Below are 18998 nucleotides of genomic sequence, written 5' to 3'. Positions count from 1 at the left end.
ATGCATGCATTTGATTCTTTGAGACAACCTATGTACGTACGAGCAACGGAATCATCCCTCGTGATACGTTGGATTATAATTTGGAAGGAAAAAATCCATCAAAATTTTGGGAAAAAAGACTATACATAATTATAGAAATTGAGAAGGCGACGGAAAATCCATTTTCTCTAATAAGAAAAGCAATAGAAAGGTTCAAGGGCTCATCTCTATGACTACGTACTCTCTTGCCAACCTCTCTCTTTCTTGATTGACCTTTTTGATCCTTCTACATATATATATATATTCGATATGGAAAAAAAAATCTACAATTTTGAAAAGGAACATAGTAATTTCAAATTAATCGTACAATTCCTTTCCCTTTTTTTATTAATAAATCTGTAATCGTGGGTATGATAGGGAAATTAAGAAAGAGTATTAGGCATGGAGGAGAGGCAAAACAACGAGTGGTCCTTTCTGCGGCGAGCAAAGGGAGAAATTTGAACCCCCTAATCCGTGTGTAGCGTGGGGACTTTATCACCCCATCTTTATGCCATTTTTCCGCATGCTTCATCTCATCAGGTCCATCCCCTCATCTCACCCGTTCGTTTAGCTTGGTTATCGTCCGGCTCATTCTAACCTGGTTACTGTTATGTACATGTATTTATACGTATGCATGTACGTATATATGCATGTAGACGTATGACTGTTAATGCGTCCAACAAGATGCATCCAAAGATCGGTGTAGGACTTACTAGTAGAGACGCACGCGCGCAAGCAAACGTATAAGAAAAATGTCCTCTCTATGTATGTATGCATGTATTATTATTATTATTATTCAGCAAAAGCAGATGTATACGTGAACTCTATACATGGAGATTTCCAAAGGGAAAACCAAAACTGTATCTTGATGGGACCCACATAGAGAGGGGATGCGGGACCCAGAAGGGAACACAATCCATGTGACGAAGCAGCTCCCGGTCGAAGGACGAGACATGCATCTCGAAGCAAACTTGTACATTATCGTGCGAGAGAGAGAGAGAGAGAGAGAGAGAGAGAGAGTAACAAAAAATACCCACCAAAATCTTTTTTTTATTATAATGTTTTAGAGCCGAGGAAGCAGTAAGTGTTATATGTTATTAATAAAAGAAGAAGAATAATAGTATAATGTATAGTATATATGAAGAGTGTGTTGCTAAAAGAATAACAAGTCTGCTGGTATCATTTAATGGGAGACAGAAAAAACCATGCCTCTCTCTCTATCTATCTATCTCTCTCTCTCTCTCTCTCTCTCTCTCTCTCTCTCTCTCTCTCTCTCTCTCTCTCTCAGAAAACAACGGAGCATAATTTACCATACAAAGACTTGTCCTCTTCTCTTCATTTTTGTGAGAAGACAACTACTCTCTCCTCCTTTGTCTCTCTGCCTTGTATTTCTCTCATCTTACTCATACATACATACATACATACATACATACATACATACATACATACACACATACACACATATACATACATACATACATACATACATATATATATATATAGAGAGAGAGAGAGAAGAACGCAGGGCTCGAGAAAGGACGACGAGTACTCCTTCATTTTTGGGGACTCTCCCTTAATGATATCATTCCCTCCTCTTTTTCCTCGACGTCAACTCCCGGCCCCCTTTTCATCTCCTTCTTTTTAAACGTTACTCACAAATTATACATTTTATTTACACATTTATTACTGTTGATTTCCTAATCACTCATTTATTTATGAAGCCACAATATACGCAGTATTTGTACGACATGCATGCATTTATCAGAATCAATTCAATTCAACCGTACACGTACACACACACCCACCCAAATATCCATATATAAAATACCATCAAATATTGCTATATGTATATATATATATAGTATCTATTAACAATGACTTGGTTCAGCCGCTTTACTATAATAATTACATCAAGTAAAACCCTTGCATATTATTAAAAATCCAAGAGGTGCTTTCGACATCCAAAGAAATAGCCTCGAGTTCAGGGGCGGCCTTGAAAAAAAAAATAATATGAAAATTTCGAAAAAGAAGAGAGAATTTGAAGGGTGACGCTGTCTTAAAACGCGTGTCAGATAGACGATGTGCAGTTTCCGAATTTCCAAAAAATAGAACGAAAATTTAGTTTATATCAGTTATTACCATTTTACGTTACTATAGATTTTGTAATTGTCGGTATTTAGGTGGACTGTGTTTTTAGACGCGAATTGAATTTGATTGAAATTATTCATTTGTCATTTATAGAATTGTAACGTAGCATGGAGAGAATACTGAGAGAGCAGGTCGCTGTCCCATGTCCACTGCATCCCCTCCAGTTTCTCATTCCTAAATGATTGCATGTATCCATCAAAGCATATTTCATTTTCTCCCCCCTTGTATATAACTCCAAATTTGCAGTTATCATTATATATATATATATATTTTTTTAATGATATCAAATAAATACCAAACATTTTCCCCAAATCTATATCTGCTTGAATTGTTTCATTTCAAAGGATTTCGTGGGATCCACTCATGACGTGTAGATTACAAGTCATATTTTCGACGATATTTACAAATAATGGCGATTTGCATATACACGAGTTTTACACACATGAAACGTCATAACATTATGTACAAATTCAGAAAAATTTCATACAAAACATAATTTGTATAAGATATGCTCGCATGAATATGTTATAGGAAAGAGAATACCTCACCATAATGTAAATTTTCTCCCAGAGCAGAGACTAACCAAAAGAATCTTACAAAATCTCATGTCCTATACGTATTCGATAATCTTTTATTATTTTAAATAAAATAAAAAGAAAGAGAGAGAAAAACGGGGGGGGTGGGGGAGGTGTGTGTACGGAGGGCGGCCACAGCCACTGAGCAATCTCAATCAATAATAGTTAAATGACGATATTACCCCCTCCCACCACACAACGAGTCAACTCTATCCCCCCACCCTTTTTTAAAAATCTCCGAATTGCCCTTGCATTCTACACGCGCTTTCCCCTCTTTTTTTGGGCAACCGTGAGGGTGAGGGTGAGGGTGACATTCATATGCATTTATGATTAATGTCATTCGCCGTTATGATTATGCCGAGCTAACTCTATAACACTTTAGATATCTAATATCATCCGCACACAATTAGTTATGCTTATCCGATTTTCGTCTATATATATATATATGCATATGAATGTACGTACATTTGTATGTATGGGAGAGAGGTCTACGTGTCCATATCAACTGTCAATAAATTTTAGTGTGTATATATATATATATATATATATATATAAGAACCAGTTTCCTCGGAACACATGGACAAGCATCTGCTTTCCAGCTACAACTTTTTGCACTTAATTTAAGCCACATCACCAAAAGCAAAAGCAAACAACACACGGTAAATTGGTAAAAAAGAATAATGCCCACAATTACTGATCATTCCTTATTCAATTGATTTGAACTATTTTCTCTTCCTTTTGTTTTTTAAAACAACAATGTCAAAATTAACATGAGCTCAAAAGAAATGCATAAGCTTTTTTCGCATTAAATTCTTATATTATATAGATATGTGTATGTGTTGTAAGTTAGAAAATTTGTTGCACCATACCACTGGGACAAAAAGGAATGAGGCACCGGGTTTTTCGGTGGGCATGAGCCAAAGGGTTCATGCGTGCGTGGAAACGTATTGGCCGTTCGATCACCAACTGGGAGATATCAACGGCTGGAGATCCATATAGTTTGGCTTCCGGATGGAAACAAGTGTTGTTCTAAAGACGACAGTATATTATACGAGCCACTGCTAGAAGCAATGTGGACAAGAAGGAAAAAAGAAAACAAAGAGGATCAGAGAGAGGAGACAGAGAATTAAATTGGAGGAGCAGAGAGCGCAGAAGAAAGAGATTATAATGGACATGACGGCGTTGCAGAGCGCGATAAAGATAAAGAAACCACTTTGATTTCTTCTCTCTTCTCTCTTCGTCTTAAATACATCCACACCCCAACAAACGACCCTCGGCTGTGATAAAGCTGTAACTAAAGAAATCTCAAACCCTAGATTTCATACGATCAAATTTTGCTGTATTTCTTCTCCCTCCTCGGAGATCAAACGGATTCATTCAATTTGTGCCGGACAAGGGAAGATCTTCGGGGGAGGTAAAAAATGGCGATATGGGTGTTCGGAGGGATTGAATAAAGGAAGAACAACTCCGGAGTGATATGGCGGATGTTGGAGTGCAAAAATGGCAGGGTTTTTCTCGTTAGGTGGCGGAGGAGGAGGAAGCAACCAAGACGACGGAGCCAACGCTAATCCTCCTCCAGTAACAGAGGCTTGGCTCTGGTACCGAAACCCTAACGCTAACACACCGTCATCAAACGTAGCAGACATCTCTTCTTCCTACAAAGGAACTCTCGAGCTATGGCAAAACCACAACCAGCAAGACATCATCTTTCACCAGCAGCAGCATCAAAGGTTGGATCTTTACTCCTCCGCCGTCGGACCCAGCGGCCGCAACCAAATTGATATGTCCGGACAACCCTCCGCCGTGGACGGCAGAGCTGCGCTGATGATGCTGCCTAGCGGAGGCGGCGGAGTGAGCTGTCAGGACTGCGGGAACCAGGCGAAGAAAGACTGCGCTCACATGAGGTGTCGGACATGCTGTAAGAGCCGAGGGTTCGAGTGCCAGACTCACGTGAAGAGCACGTGGGTCCCTGCCGCTAAACGCCGCGAGCGCCAGCAACAGCTCGCGGCTATTCAGCAGCAGCGGCAGAGCGTTCCGAAACGGCAGAGGGAGACTTTGCCGGCGAACTCATCTTCTCTCGTTTGCACTCGCTTACCTGCTAACACTTCAGGTCCGCACAAGCTCCATTTTTTTGTTTTCTCTATCTTCGAATATAATTGCCGTTTATCACTTTTGAAACTCGACAGGCATTGCATAATTCGCTTGAAATTGAAACCCGCTTCTATGGCAAAACCCTATCATGTCTGTTAAGCTTTTTCTCATCCATTTATCTTTCTGCCTTTTTTTTCCCAAAGAAAAAAGCTGAAATTTTTTTCTTATGTTATAATCTGAAAGTACTGTGCTGGAGTAAACCTGACTATTGGATTGACAGGAGCAAACTGTTTTCACCGATCTTGGTATCTGTGTTCTTTATTCAACTTCTTACCCTTCTGCGCCGGTTTCATAACCTGAATTTAGGGGGAAAATAAGCTGAAATTCTTGTAACCCTTTTATCTAGCATCATCAAAGATGCGATTACCGCAACATTTGTGTTGTTGATGATGATGATGATGATGATGATGGTAGGGTCGGAGGTGGGTCAGTTCCCACCGGAAGTGAGTTCATCGGCGGTGTTCAGGTGCGTGAGAGTGAGCTCCGTCGACATCGATGGAGAAGACCAGTTTGCTTATCAGACGGCAGTCAGCATCGGTGGTCACGTCTTCAAAGGCATTCTCTACGACCACGGCCCTGACAGCGGCACGGCCACGGCCACCGAAAGCTCCTCCGGCGGCGGAGCTCAGCCTCTCAATCTCATAACGGCGGCATCTTCCTCCAGCCTCAACCTCGGCAATAATGGCGGCTACATCGATCCTTCGGCCCTCTATCCTACACCGATCAACACGTTCATGGCCGGTACGCAATTTTTTCCGAACCCGAGATCCTGAATGGACATTTAAAGAAAAAACAAACAAACAAACAGAAGAAACACAGTAACTTTAGAAACAGAAATAGGGTTTAAGCATTTGTCTTGGGGGATAGGACGATTTGAGTGCTGGGGACGCCTGCTCCTGCTTGTTCTTCCTCTTCTCGAGTTTCGATGCATTTCGGATTTTGAATTAATTCACAAATAATACGTTTATTCTTCTGATGATTCTGTGTACCCCGAAGAACGCGAGGCTCATCGTCGCCAAATATTATAAACAAACACGAAAGCTTGCTGTCTCATTGCTTCATTATGTCGGTTTCTTGTTTGTGTAACACGCAACCTCATAATCCGGAGCTAATGCTTTTATTGGGTCCTTGTTCATATTATATATATATATATATATATATATATATATGCCTCTCTAGTTAATTGTTAGATAACTATGTTTATTAAGAAATAATGTTTTTCTTTATATGTTATGTTGTATGTATACATGCATGAGGAAAGCTTTAGAACATACAACTTTTTCCATAAATATATAGTCTGCAACCTCACTTTTGCGTTATGGCCGTATGGTCTGTCCACTCCCATGCATTTACAAATTTTCCTTTTTTAAAGTTTTCAATTAATTAGCTATTGATGATATAATTTGCCATGTGGTGATGGATCTGTATATTTACTTACAATAGGGACATTTGCAGATGTGGCTTGAGGGGTTCTACAATGTAAACTCTCTCAATGAATTCCCCATATGCCCTTTGTTACCAATTTTCGCTCCGTATACTTATGCGCTCTGAGAGAGAGAGAGAGAGAGAGAGAGAGAGAGAGAGAGAGAGAGAATTTGCAGATTCTCATGGTATGAGGGGAGGGGGAGCAAATGGAAAAAGGAATTAAAATGGAGGTGTAATGCCATATCTGCACATGACTACATATATATATATATATATATATATATATACATATGTACATACATATATATTTGGTTTGAGAACTCTCTAGTCGTATTTTTTACTCAGTCTGCCCCTCTCTCTCCCCCCTTCATCATCCAATTGGCAAATTCCTTCTCTTCTCATCGAATGATTGCTTATATACACGGCCTCTGGTTCATCAATGTGTTTTTTTTTATCGTCACATTCCCTATTAATAATAATTTTGAAATCATTTGTTTCCAATTTAGAAAATCGTATATTTCATCATACACAAAAAAAGCTGTTTAATTTGTGCTTATTATTTCTCAAGTTCATAACCTTCACCTCGTGTATATATATATATATATATATTCCCTCGGCAATCAATATATCTAGTTAGGGTTTGTGCAGCAACTCGAAATTCGGATTTTGTTTGGGAAAAAGTGGGGACCCAAAAGACAAAAAAAGAAACCAAGGTATACATTCTTTTATTTATTTATTATATCAGTTAAATGCAAATGTGAAGGGTTTTGTCTCTTTGGGATTTCGCATAAAATTATTGATTCGGTCCCATGAAACCCAACCCAAAGCCCTGCCATTAATTTGGTCCACTCGGCTGATTTGTCCCCGAGATTTCCTCGGTACCACCACCTTCCCACCTTTGTTTTTTTTTCATCTGTATATTTCCATTCAGAACCCATCAACGTCTTTTGCCTCTTATATATATCTATAATCATGATTTAATCCGCATATATTCCCCCCCATACCATATTTATTTATTGAATATTCAAACAAGTTGATCAGAAAACATGACCTTATATAAATTCAAAATCTAAAGTTTGGGCCTCCAATATGATCCAAATCTAGAAAAAACTTTAAGCTTCGTTTTCCCATGTACAATGATATGCACAGAGAGCAGAATATCAATATTAACAGGAACATAAGCGCGTGGGACCACGGAGCATCGCTCCGATAGACCAATAGCTGTGTGACATGTGTAGGGGAGGGGGGACAGGACATGGGGTCCACACACAGGAGCACTCCCAAAAGGAATGAAACGATTGATTCAGACAGAAAAAAGGCGCAGACGACAAGACCTGCCCATTCTGTTTATTTAAAGTTTTAAATATGCATTAACAAGCACTGCTCACCGTTTAGTTCTGATATGTTGCGGATCCAACCAACATTTTTATTTGGCAGCATTATATAAAAACACATGTTTCTGTGTACTCTTTGTAAGTAATATATATATATATATATATATATATATATTTATGGATACATATTTATTTATTAATTTATTTACGGGAAGACTGTTAACCTTACCAATATGAGAAACTAATCTCTTTATTTTATTCCACCTTAAAAAAGATATAATATCTTTAAAAAACTAAGAATAAAATAAATTGTTCTCCTTTATATTATATTATGTTTAATTCGCAGAATTGTTTTTTTGGGAAAACTGTAAGGATTTACGAAGGGTCCGTTGAGTGTTATAAATAAAGTTAATATATATGTACACTTTTATTCTATTTTTTAATCTAATGTTATAACCAATATGATATCATATTATAATTATGGTTACATAGTCATATCTAGAAAAGGGTATTTTTGATAATACCCTTATATATATCATAATGTATTTAATTCATGTGATTGTATGATTTTTAAATTTTGATGTCAATATTTATACCGTGAATGATTTTTTTTTTAAAATTTTATATTCTCTATTTTATATGAACTCTTCGGATCTCAAAATCTAAAACTATAAAAATTAACTAATATTCGATCACTTAAGGTCTTTTTTGATAAAAAAAAAGAAACATATTTTTTGAAGAATTAGAAGAGAAATAAATCGGACGAAATTTTTATAAAAAAATCAATGCATCTACGATCTTCTTATTCCTAAAAATGTTAAAACGATATGAATTCGATAATTGAGGTTTTTAAATTGAGAAGAGAAGAACTTTTGGAATTAAGCTAAAGGTTTAACAAATTGAAAAGTCAAAACTAGACCCAATTCCGCTTGTTAATTAAATTATCATAGGAACTGATAAAAACTAATCAAATAAACATATATATATATATATATATAATGAATAGGTATAAGATGATAGCTAGTAATAACCCCCGTGCTTAAAGGAGATGTGCCTAAATTTATAGTGTTAACAGATTAAGGAAGGCAATGCCCGACTCCGTAGGATCTTTGATCAAGTCAACTTGCTCACACTCCGCAAACACCTCCACCTCTCTTCGCGTCCATTTATATTTCTAGTGTTTTTGCCACTTTTTTTATAACTCAATTTTTGTATTTCTCATTTTTCTCCTTTTATTTTCGCTAAAAAAAGAATGGCGGTTGGGAAAACTCGAGGGAACAAGCGGAGTGCGACAACCTCGTACGCGTCGACCGTTACGACGGTAATATTCGTGGCACTATGCGTGATTGGTGTGTGGATGCTTTCGTCCAACAGCGTAACTCCGCCGCAGATAACACGTGCCTCCACCCGAACAGCTTCCGTCACTGAGAGCAATGAACAGCAGCCCGTCTTCGAAGACAATCCCGGCAAGCTCCCCGACGACGCCATCATGTCGGACGAGTCCAAGGATAAGAACGAAGGCTCTGCCGCCGAAGTGGCGGAGAAACAGAGGCAGGGAGAGGGTTCCAGACAAGAGACCGAGCAGAAGAGCGAGGAAGATAACGAAGGTGATAAAGAGAAGGAGAACAGCGAGAAAGAGAAGGGACAGGTGATGAAGGAGGAGTACGAGAAAGAACAGCGGGAACAGAGAGAAGAGGATGAGGGCACGCAAGGACAAGACGTGTTGGAACAGGGAAAGAAACAAGGCCATGATCTGGATTCCTCCAACTCTGAGGTGGTTACGTTCACGGATTCAACCAGGGATGAGCAACCCACTGAACATGGCTTCTTGAAAGGGGTGTCTCAGAATGAGACATCATCAGATGACGCAAAGAACCAAGAAAACGGGCAACAACAACAGGAGGATCCAAGCTCGGGAAGAGAGGAAAATGTGCAGGAAGACGAACAGAACACGACGACAGATGAAAACGGGAGGACACAACAGAACACGGATAATGGACAACAACAGGCGGAACAGAGCACAGTGCCAGAAGAAGAAGATGGGCAGACAAACAAGAAACAACAGGAGGAGGAGGAGGAGAAGGGGACAGATGCAGGAGGGGCTTCTTCTGGCTCAGGGGAATCTTTTCCAGGAGGAGGAAACTCAGTGATACCCAAAGAGTCTCCAGAGTCGAAGAAGTCTTGGAAGACTCAGGCGACTGAATCTAAAAACGAGAAACAGAGACAGAGAGACGAATTGGATAGTGGGGAGAGCAAGTTGGATGTGAAAGCATGGGAACTGTGCAATACCACTGCTGGTCCTGATTACATCCCATGCTTAGACAACGAAGAAGCTATAATGAAACTGAGGAGCAGACGACACTTTGAGCACAGAGAGAGGCATTGCCCGGAGGACCCACCGACATGTCTGGCCCCTCTTCCAGAGGGGTACAAGGAGTCCATCAAGTGGCCGGACAGCCGAGATAAGGTATAAAAGATTCAATCCAGATGTTAAGAGAAGGAACAGATCGATTTTTGTTTTTGTTTTTTTTAAAGTTGATTTACCTGTGTTGTGATCTAGTAGATATGGTACCATAACGTACCACACACAAAGCTGGCGGAGGTAAAAGGACACCAGAACTGGGTTAAGGTGACCGGCGAGTTCTTGACGTTTCCTGGTGGCGGAACACAGTTCATCCACGGCGCTCTCCACTATATTGACTTCCTTCAGCAGGTGAACTCATTTTATATAATTTTTAGGCTGCACAAAAAAAAAAAAGTAACAATCTTTTGAGGGCAACATTTGATAGCATTATGTATATGAAAACAGTCACTGAAACGCATTGGGTGGGGTAAACACACCCGGGTCATACTGGATGTCGGATGTGGAGTGGCAAGCTTTGGAGGTTACCTCTTTGAAAGGGATGTTCTAGCTATGTCTTTAGCGCCAAAAGATGAACACGAGGCTCAGGTTCAGTTTGCACTCGAAAGGAGGATCCCGGCCATCTCTGCAGTAATGGGCTCTCAACGGCTCCCATTCCCAAGCCGAGTGTTTGATCTCATCCACTGTGCCCGTTGTAGAGTCCCCTGGCACAATGAAGGCGGTTTGCTTCTTCTGGAACTGAACCGGCTTCTCCGTCCAGGTGGTTATTTTGTGTGGTCTGCTACTCCAGTCTACCAGAAGCTTGAAGAAGATGTCCAAATCTGGAAAGGTTCGGTCTTGAAAAACCTCCATGCTTATAAGCTTTAACTAGAGTTGCATTTTTTTGGTTGGTTCGGTAAAGATTCTGTATATGTCATGAGATAAATGCAGAGATGTCCTCGTTGACAAAATCCATGTGCTGGGATCTTGTGACTATCAACAAGGATAAACTCAATGGTGTTGGTGCCGCCATCTTCCGGAAACCTGTCTCGAATGAATGCTATGAAAAAAGACAGCAACAGCAGCCTCCGATGTGCAAAAACGACGATGATGCCAATGCAGCCTGGTACGGTTGATTTCATATAATAAAATGAAGGAAAATGTTCTTTCTGACATATAGAATGGTATGTAATGCTCTGATCGAATTCGAACACCAAAAGTCAATAGTTTAAACGTAAATTTCAGGTACGTACCTCTACAAGCATGCATGCATAAGGTGCCCATCAATCCAGTTGAAAGAGGGAGCAAATGGCCCGTGGACTGGCCTCGTAGGCTTCAAGCACCTCCTTATTGGCTAAACAGCTCTCAAATGGGGATCTATGGAAAACCAGCACCTCAGGACTTCACAACAGATTATGAGCACTGGAAGCAAGTAGTTAGCAAGGTATACATGAACGAATTAGGCATCAGCTGGTCTAATGTCAGAAATGTAATGGACATGCGAGCTGTCTACGGAGGGTAAGCATTAAAGGCTCACACATAAATAGATCAAGCAAGTTTAAGATCATTAAAACTAAAAAAACAATTCTCTGCAGTTTTGCAGCAGCTCTAAGGGACCTGCAGGTCTGGGTCATGAATGTAGTTAACATAAATTCGCCAGACACACTGCCGATAATCTATGAGAGGGGGCTGTTTGGAATTTACCATGACTGGTGTGAATCTTTCAGCACATACCCTCGAAGCTATGATCTCCTGCATGCAGATCATCTTTTCTCTAAGCTGAAGGAGCGGTAGGGATAAAATGCTTTCTTTCCTTTTCATTTCTTTCGTTTATATATTTGCATCAGCACCATTTGATAGCCCTAAACGTCCTCATCCTCTTTGAAGGTGCAAACTTGCTCCTGTGATGGCAGAAGTCGATAGAATTGTTCGACCAGGAGGTAAATTCATTGTTCGCGATGAGTCCAACATTGTCAGGGAAGTTGAAACTCTGTTGAAGTCCCTCAACTGGGACGTCCACCTAACCTTCTCCAAGAACCGCGAGGGAATATTAAGCGCACAAAAAGGATTCTGGAGACCAGATGCAACCCAAGCTTCTTCCTGAAAGAAAGACAATGATTTTCCTCCTCTTGACTTCCAATAGCACAGTAGTCTCATGATACATCATTCGCTCATATCTGTAAACCAAAAACTTCTTGCTAGCAGCAGAAGCTGGGCAAGGAGTTCAGTAAAAGAATAGCACTACACTTATGAAACTAGACTAATCAGAACATCAACATCAGTTTTTTTTTTTAAAAGTAAATTTCATGTTCTACATTGATTTCGATCTTTATCCCGAATGAGCCATGGAATCAGAAAAGTAAGGCACACTCGTGAAAGAAATGTATGCTAGCGACATGGTTAATGAGGGGTCACTGATGCTTTTAAGAGCATCATCACAAGATTTCATCAAAATCTTGTATTCCTTCTCCTACATCACATGATTCCGCTTTTCCTCTTCCCAAATCAATACTCTGCAAAGCAGCTCTAATGTCTGGAACAAGATAAATGAGCAAGAATGTAAATTAGAAGCCAGAGTTGCCACCAAGCAAGATTAATGGGTGAAAACAGAACAATAAAAAAACGAAATTTAGAACAAAAGGCTACAACAAGGTCCACCAATGTGGCTTTTTCCACTTACAAAAACTTGGCAACCGACAAACTCCAGAAGGCTCATACTGGATTTGAGGATATCCCAGGAAGAAAGAGGTTATCTTGGGTACAACTCCACAGAGTAACGAATGAAGAAGAGAGAACAAAGACAAATACCTCTAAGATCAAGCCCCGCTATCAATGGCGTTTGGCAGCCATGCAGTACAGCTTCACACAAAGCAAAACCACAAAGAACGCCAAAACATATAACCCCAGTATACCAATCGGGAAATAATCGATTGAAGGCTATCCAAACTCAAATTCCGGGCTGCAAACCTCAGAAACTATAACCAAAAATTATATAAATAGTTTCATACGAATCAATTTAGGTTTAAAGCGTTCAACAATTACCCAAGAAATCGAAAACAGTTACACCTCTTTTTCACACGATGGAAAGAAAAAATAGAGCCAAGTAATCAGAAATCGACTCAATCGGATTTGGATTCTCCATAGATGGATCGACAGAGCTTGTTATATTCCTCGACCTCCTCGTAATAGACATCCCAGACGCAGCGGACGCAACCGCTGCCGCAGCAATCGCCAGGCTCCGGCTTTTCAGGCGGCGGAGGGAGCGACGCCTTCTTCTTCTCTTCCTCCTCCTCCTCCGCCGAAATTTCTTCCGGATTCCCACTCTTTGTGGCCATGGTGGAGGGAGTCTTTGGCGGCTGTTCTCGAGATCTGGGGCAGTGGAGAGCGGTGATCGACGGGTAAGCAAAGGATCGTCGAAGAGGGAAACCTCGCGCTAACCCAGACCTCATGCTCAGGAAGACATCGTATTGGCCTGACCGGAGATGATTGCCTTCCGGTGGCGTGGCGATTGGGATTCGACGAGGAAGACAATTCAACGTAATGGCGTCCACCATGCGCGTGGCGTGGCAAGAGTGTTCCGTCTTTGCAATTTCGTGACGCCATTACGCGTACGCCTCCGAATTTTTCATATTTCAGAATTACACGTGTCTGATTCCCTATGGCTGGAATCAGCTACTAAGATGTCCATCTTTCCGAGTCATCACATTACATGGGATGGTTTTGTCTTGAAAAAAAAACCCTAGTTGGACTTTAAAACTTCGGAATGAACCACCAGCATTCGGAGAAGCACCGCGATGTCTTCCAAAAAGGAGAAAATCCTTACATAATGTTTCGATACGTACATTACATCGGTCGTTATGTTTCAATAACCAAAGGGTGTGTTACAGTTGGGAATTTACTCCGACTTGGAAAGACATACTTCGACTGGAAATGGTTGGAGCGAAATCCCTCACACATCCACATAGTAATCGGCAAATACATAAAATATACTCCCACAGTTTTGGATCTATAAAATGTACAGATAATGACAGGAAGAAAAAGGGGTGAATGGATACATTGATAAAATAGAAACAAAAAGTTAGAGCTCCATCAAAAAGGAGGCTACATGAGGATGCGGAGGACGGCGAGGCCCACGGCGGAGATGGAGACAAGTGAACCGATACAGTATTTGATAACCTCATACTTTGCTGCTTCTAACTGAGCCCTCAATGTGTGAATCTCCTGAGCCAAATGCATTCAGTATCTGTCAGATTCAGCAAAACTCCTTCAAAAATTAAACTCAACAAATGTCAAATGTGTCTCCTTCTCACCCGATCCAGTTTGTTTGTAAGGTTTGAGGTTTCTGAGTTTTGCTTCGCCAGCTCATCCCTTATCCTCCTGCATACATACATACATACATACATACATAATCCCACAGAAGAAGAAACATCATCAGAACTAATTCCATTCCATTCCGTTGGAAAAAATGACAGAACAATTCTTTCTTCTGACCCTTTTTCAAGATTCAGGTCCAACCGTTGTCCAGCAGTGACTTTGTCAATCTCGTGCCTGCAGTTGGGAAGAGCATCCTATTAATTTGAATAGGTTTCGATTTCATTCAACTAAATATGCATGTCCTTCAAGAAGACTGACCTCAAGTCAGTACGGATTCTCTCTATATCATGGCGCAGTTTCTCATTCTCATGTTGCAGCGATGAGAAGTGGTGTTCCTGCATCATCATCATCATCATCATCATCATCATTTTTATTTTTACAATCCTCAGAAACAAGGACGTCCAAATCCTACACACATGTTTAGGAGCATGCTTCTCCGGTTTTCCAAGAACCTAACTTGTGTCTAATACGGCTCTATTTAGTGCGCCATGAAATCTCCTGAAACAAAAGGACTGGCGGCTGAAAAACCAAAACTTACCAGTGAGCTGTGGATTTCACTTTTGAACTTGGACAAATTTGATTCTTGGACCATTTCAGTCTACAAAAAAAAGGGTAAGAAGATATAGTTAGAATGTCTGCAATAACTCAGGTAACAATCCTTTTGAATTCATAAATTTTGTGCAGCTATATGAAATGAAGCAGACCAATATTACAGATCGCTGGATCAGAACTTACTTTCTGCATGTCTCCTTTTGAAACAACCAACTGGGAAACAACTCCCAAGCTCTCATTAAGAACTTCAGTTATGGCACTAGTTATTGCCTCGGCTTGCTTTGTGGGCAGACCTTCTGCCTCTAACCTCCTGACCTGAAATCAAAAATCCAAGTCCGCCCTTGAATTGCCTGATAGATGATACATAACAACCACCCCCAAAAACCTGAATCCTAGACGATTCCATATTCTGGGTCTTCGAGAGCATTGTTCAAGTCCATGTATTGACCAATGCAGCATCATCAGACGCCAAAAACAAAGAAGATACGTAAGCTGTGAGGAACCATTTACCAACCAAACATTGCATTTCTTCTGAAATTTTCAAATTGATCAAATATAAGTGTTCTTCTACAAATTTCTTCACGAATTGAAAACACATGGCAGTAATGCCAAACACTTGGTATTATACAGGATCTATGACTACCAAATCCTGAATCTTGTAGAATTCAACATACAGAGATATTCTTTTTGACCTCTAACTCCAAACAGCTAGAAGGTACATAAGCAGCAATGCTTTTACCAAACATCGAACATCAAACAAATACAAGTATGGCTGATAATATTCGCAAATTTCTCGGCAGTGGCCTATATCTAAGGAGTGCATGCATACTGCTCAACTCATGTATCCCAATCATTAGGAAGAAGGGTGGTGAAATAATTACCAGGGCTAACGTATCAACCAGAAACAAGCGTTTTCCATTGGATTTCACGAGTTGAGATATAGATCTCGGGTGAGATAAGGAATGTCTGTAGGAAAAATGTGATGCCAGAGAAGCCGATGGACGGATATCTGGTTGATCCGCCAGAAACCTGTCGGATGGAAGCGAAGCCAAGCTCGGAGCACCGAGGGATCTCAGAGAAGACAAATTTACGCCCGGATTGGTTCCGAATCGTACAACGCGGAGGCAAGCCGCGTAAGCGGCCATGAACAGATCCAAACGCTTCTCAGAAGAAATAAAAAGAACCCTAGAAATTGAAATGGACCCAAAATTAGTCCCTAGAGAAATCGAGATTCTCCAAATAAAAAGGAAGATTAAGAGGCGGATGACGAATGGAACACCTGAACTGGAAGCAAAGGACAAGAGTTTCTAATTGCCTAAGGATTCAATCTGCGCATAGACTTTAGAGGATGGGGGAAGAAGTAATGCAGAGAAAATCAGAGTTGGGGATTATGAAGGAAGGGGGTTGCTCTTTCGGCCATTCGCTGATTATCCCTCGGAATTCGGGAAGCGGATGCTGATACGACTCCACACCGTCGAAAAGGAAGGAGAGAGGAAGATGAAAACGTGCGCCTTTGTATTTCCTTTTATTATTTTGCTTTTCTAATTTTAATCTGTTGTAATTTGCACTCTCCTCTTAATGTTATGTTTTCGTACAAATCTTCTATTTCAAACAAAATAAAATATTAAAGTTGTCGTTCGTTTCGTGACTGCGTGGACGGACCAACAAGATTGACACTGTTGCATCCGCAAGCATATTTTAACTCGTAATGTAATGATGCTTAACATTTTTTAATCTAATAATATCTATTACCAATCCATCAAACAACTTTTCAACCACACATTACACTAAAGAGGTCGCAACATGCATATGCAGGCCAAAATTTCTGGACGTTACACTGGAACGGCTGTAAGAGTTAGATGTCTGTAAGCACATAAAAACGTTACCTTCACATTTGCCATTCTCGAACATGCCGGGAGGATCCACACGATGCGCTGCAGAGCTAGAAACGATCTCAAAATGAAATCTTTGAGTAACATTACTTTTACAACTGAAACGAATTGTACAGTTACGCGGCTGAATCAGCCAAGGAGCTTCCAAAACACACTATATTGTCCCCATATCTCAACGGTTAAATCAATTTTTTTTTTAAAAAAAAAATCAATTAGGGATGCCAAAAACTACAAGAAGCACCCTTTTTGCAATAGCCGCTTTCATAGAATTTACAGATTCTCAGCCCTTTAGGGGGACGAGCTGCAGCATATGATGCGCTCTGACTGTGGCCATGGCGACTGCTGTAGGGCCACTGCCTATTATTAGTATGGCTGTGACTAGTAGCACTACTACCATTGTTCCACCATTGCCTTTCCCTGTGACCCATTGTGGATCGCTCTCTCTCTCCGCCCCCATACCTCTGCTGCTGCTGACCTTCTCCCCATGGGCTGCGTTCGGTGTTCCCACGGCCTGACCCATTACCTGACTTCTCCACTGTATCTGCTTCAGCTGTTGCTTCTGATCCCAGTCTTAGAGCTGTTGTTTTCAGATTCAGGTCATGTCCGATAGATGCCGATGGTGGAGGTGGTGGTGGTGGTGCAAACAGCGGAAGCTCTGGGCCAATGACCTGAGGCAGCTCATCCATAGTTTTTGAGCTCTCCTTTAAATCTGAGGCCGGTGAGGATCTCTCACCAGCTACATTTTGAGTGTCTATCTGATCCGCAAGAGACATACGTGCCACAGGATGGAAGAAGTCTTTTTCAGGCCCTTTTGTCAAGTCGTCATCATCACAGTGAAACGTTGATGTAGGGGAAGAGGGCAAACCATTCTGTTCCATGGCTTCGACTTCGGCCAAGAGATCTGAAACTGATTCATCGCACTCGTCCGGATCAGCCACAATGGCTGGCCATCCAGATGAATGAGCCACTTGGGTGTTGTCAGAATTCTGCGTAACGACAATGTTTTCAACTGGATTTTCTGCGGGTGCAGTCATAACATCATTGTTTTGCTGAGGTATTTGTGGAAGCTGATGAGCTCCATCAACCACTACACTTGAAGGAGCCCATGTGACACCAGATGGTCCCTTCACAAGAACACATGAAGACAAGGACTGTATGGTCTCGGCCGCCTGAGTTTCCAAGTCTTCAGGGCTAGACTTTGGTGTAGGACTGGGAAAATCCAGGAAATGAATCTCCTGATTAAGGTTTGGTGCATGACCAGAACCCTGCAAGTAAACAGAACCAGCGTGCATGCTGTCTTTTGTGTTCTTAACCGGGCCATGGTTACCATTTGTTTGCACAGCATTGGATAAATCAGATCCTGGAATTTCTCTTACCTCATGTGCAACAGTATTTTCCAGAATCACAGACGATGATTGTGAACAACTGGCTTGAGGAGGCAGGTGCTGAAGAGCATTACCACTCGCTAACTTTCCAATGCCAGATACAATAATACCCTCTGCTTGTGTCTCGTTTTGATTGTTAACAGCAGCATGGACGACATGAGAGGGAGAACAGGAGTTTGTACTCGTGTTGTTAGCAGCAGAGTTTTTGAGAAGGTTGTTGTCACCTTTATCAGAACTGGCATTCACATCTAAGCCTGCTGATTTGCCCAAGTCAAAAGCCAGTTTTAGTTCCTCAGATGGCAGTGGGGCACTTGATAAAAAACTCGCTTTATTGAACCGTCCAGCTAGAGCATCAGTCAGAAGCACGGAGTCATCTTGTTTTTCATGGGTTCTCCAAATCCTTAGATACGGAGGAAAATGTCCACTAGATTTCCATCTGCGAAGTTGCGCCATAGAAAATGGCCCCTGGATTTTTCCAGTGGGATCCTGATAGCGCCATATTTCATTCTCCTCTTTTTGAAATGTTTCCTGCACCAAGCGAGTAATAATATGGAGTGGTGATAACTAACATAGAAATCATGGGAGGTTGAGATCTAATAAACGCATGATAATTCCAAACCAAACAGACGAATAGCTCGTAATGCCGCATTTCTTTCGAGCCCAGGGCCTTTTATCCTTACTTCAGCCAGTTTACCTTATTTAATTTTGTTTTTTCAAATAGGGGAGCTCAAACCTGTATATCTGATGAGTTGTGGACCTTGGAACTACTATCTCTATCAGTATAAAACGCCGTGCAGACATTC

General features: G+C 40.9%; 4 protein-coding genes across 6 annotated transcripts in view; 2 read left to right on the top strand and 2 right to left on the bottom strand.

Annotated features, from left to right (window-relative positions):
- Positions 1–3722: 3722 nt before the first annotated feature.
- LOC104826631 (protein SHI RELATED SEQUENCE 1-like) lies at positions 3723–5871 on the top strand. The gene is made up of 2 exons (XM_010559421.2): positions 3723–4851; positions 5307–5871. Exons 1-2 carry the CDS (start codon positions 4242–4244, stop codon positions 5663–5665), a joined length of 969 nt encoding a protein of 322 aa, XP_010557723.1. The 5' UTR covers positions 3723–4241; the 3' UTR covers positions 5666–5871.
- Positions 5872–8690: 2819 nt separating this feature from the next.
- On the top strand, positions 8691–13076 carry LOC104826623 (probable methyltransferase PMT27). The gene is made up of 7 exons (XM_010559408.2): positions 8691–10118; positions 10215–10364; positions 10461–10842; positions 10944–11118; positions 11238–11510; positions 11588–11782; positions 11880–13076. Exons 1-7 carry the CDS (start codon positions 8904–8906, stop codon positions 12094–12096), a joined length of 2607 nt encoding a protein of 868 aa, XP_010557710.1. The 5' UTR covers positions 8691–8903; the 3' UTR covers positions 12097–13076.
- A 735-nt stretch (positions 13077–13811) lies between these two features.
- Positions 13812–16436, bottom strand: LOC104826615 (protein FMP32, mitochondrial). 2 transcript variants are annotated; one of them, XM_010559396.2, is made up of 8 exons: positions 16198–16435; positions 15800–16103; positions 15102–15233; positions 14905–14964; positions 14625–14701; positions 14484–14540; positions 14303–14369; positions 13812–14213 (listed from the first exon to the last, which is right to left on the bottom strand). In XM_010559396.2, exons 2-8 carry the CDS (start codon positions 16061–16063, stop codon positions 14094–14096), a joined length of 777 nt encoding a protein of 258 aa, XP_010557698.1. In that variant the 5' UTR covers positions 16064–16103; positions 16198–16435; the 3' UTR covers positions 13812–14093. The 2 variants fall into 2 exon arrangements, with proteins under 2 accessions (XP_010557698.1, XP_019056903.1); XM_019201358.1 differs by having other exon boundaries at positions 15800–16436.
- A 432-nt stretch (positions 16437–16868) lies between these two features.
- Positions 16869–18998, bottom strand: part of LOC104826608 (zinc finger CCCH domain-containing protein 44-like) — a 6750-nt gene continuing 4620 nt past the window's right edge. Inside the window, exons 11-12 of one of the 2 annotated variants that reach the window (XM_019201186.1) lie at positions 18929–18994; positions 16869–18723 (exon numbers count right to left, since the gene is read on the bottom strand). In XM_019201186.1, the coding sequence (XP_019056731.1) occupies positions 17023–18723; positions 18929–18994 (1767 nt within the window). In that variant the 3' untranslated portion in view covers positions 16869–17022. Of the gene's footprint in view, positions 18724–18928 lie in introns of both variants that reach the window. The other variant, XM_010559384.2, reaches the window with a different exon arrangement.

Source organism: Tarenaya hassleriana, unplaced genomic scaffold (assembly GCF_000463585.1).
Source record: "Tarenaya hassleriana unplaced genomic scaffold, ASM46358v1 Cleome10, whole genome shotgun sequence".
Taxonomy (NCBI): domain Eukaryota; kingdom Viridiplantae; phylum Streptophyta; class Magnoliopsida; order Brassicales; family Cleomaceae; genus Tarenaya; species Tarenaya hassleriana.
This window is presented reverse-complemented; position numbering and strand designations above follow the sequence as displayed.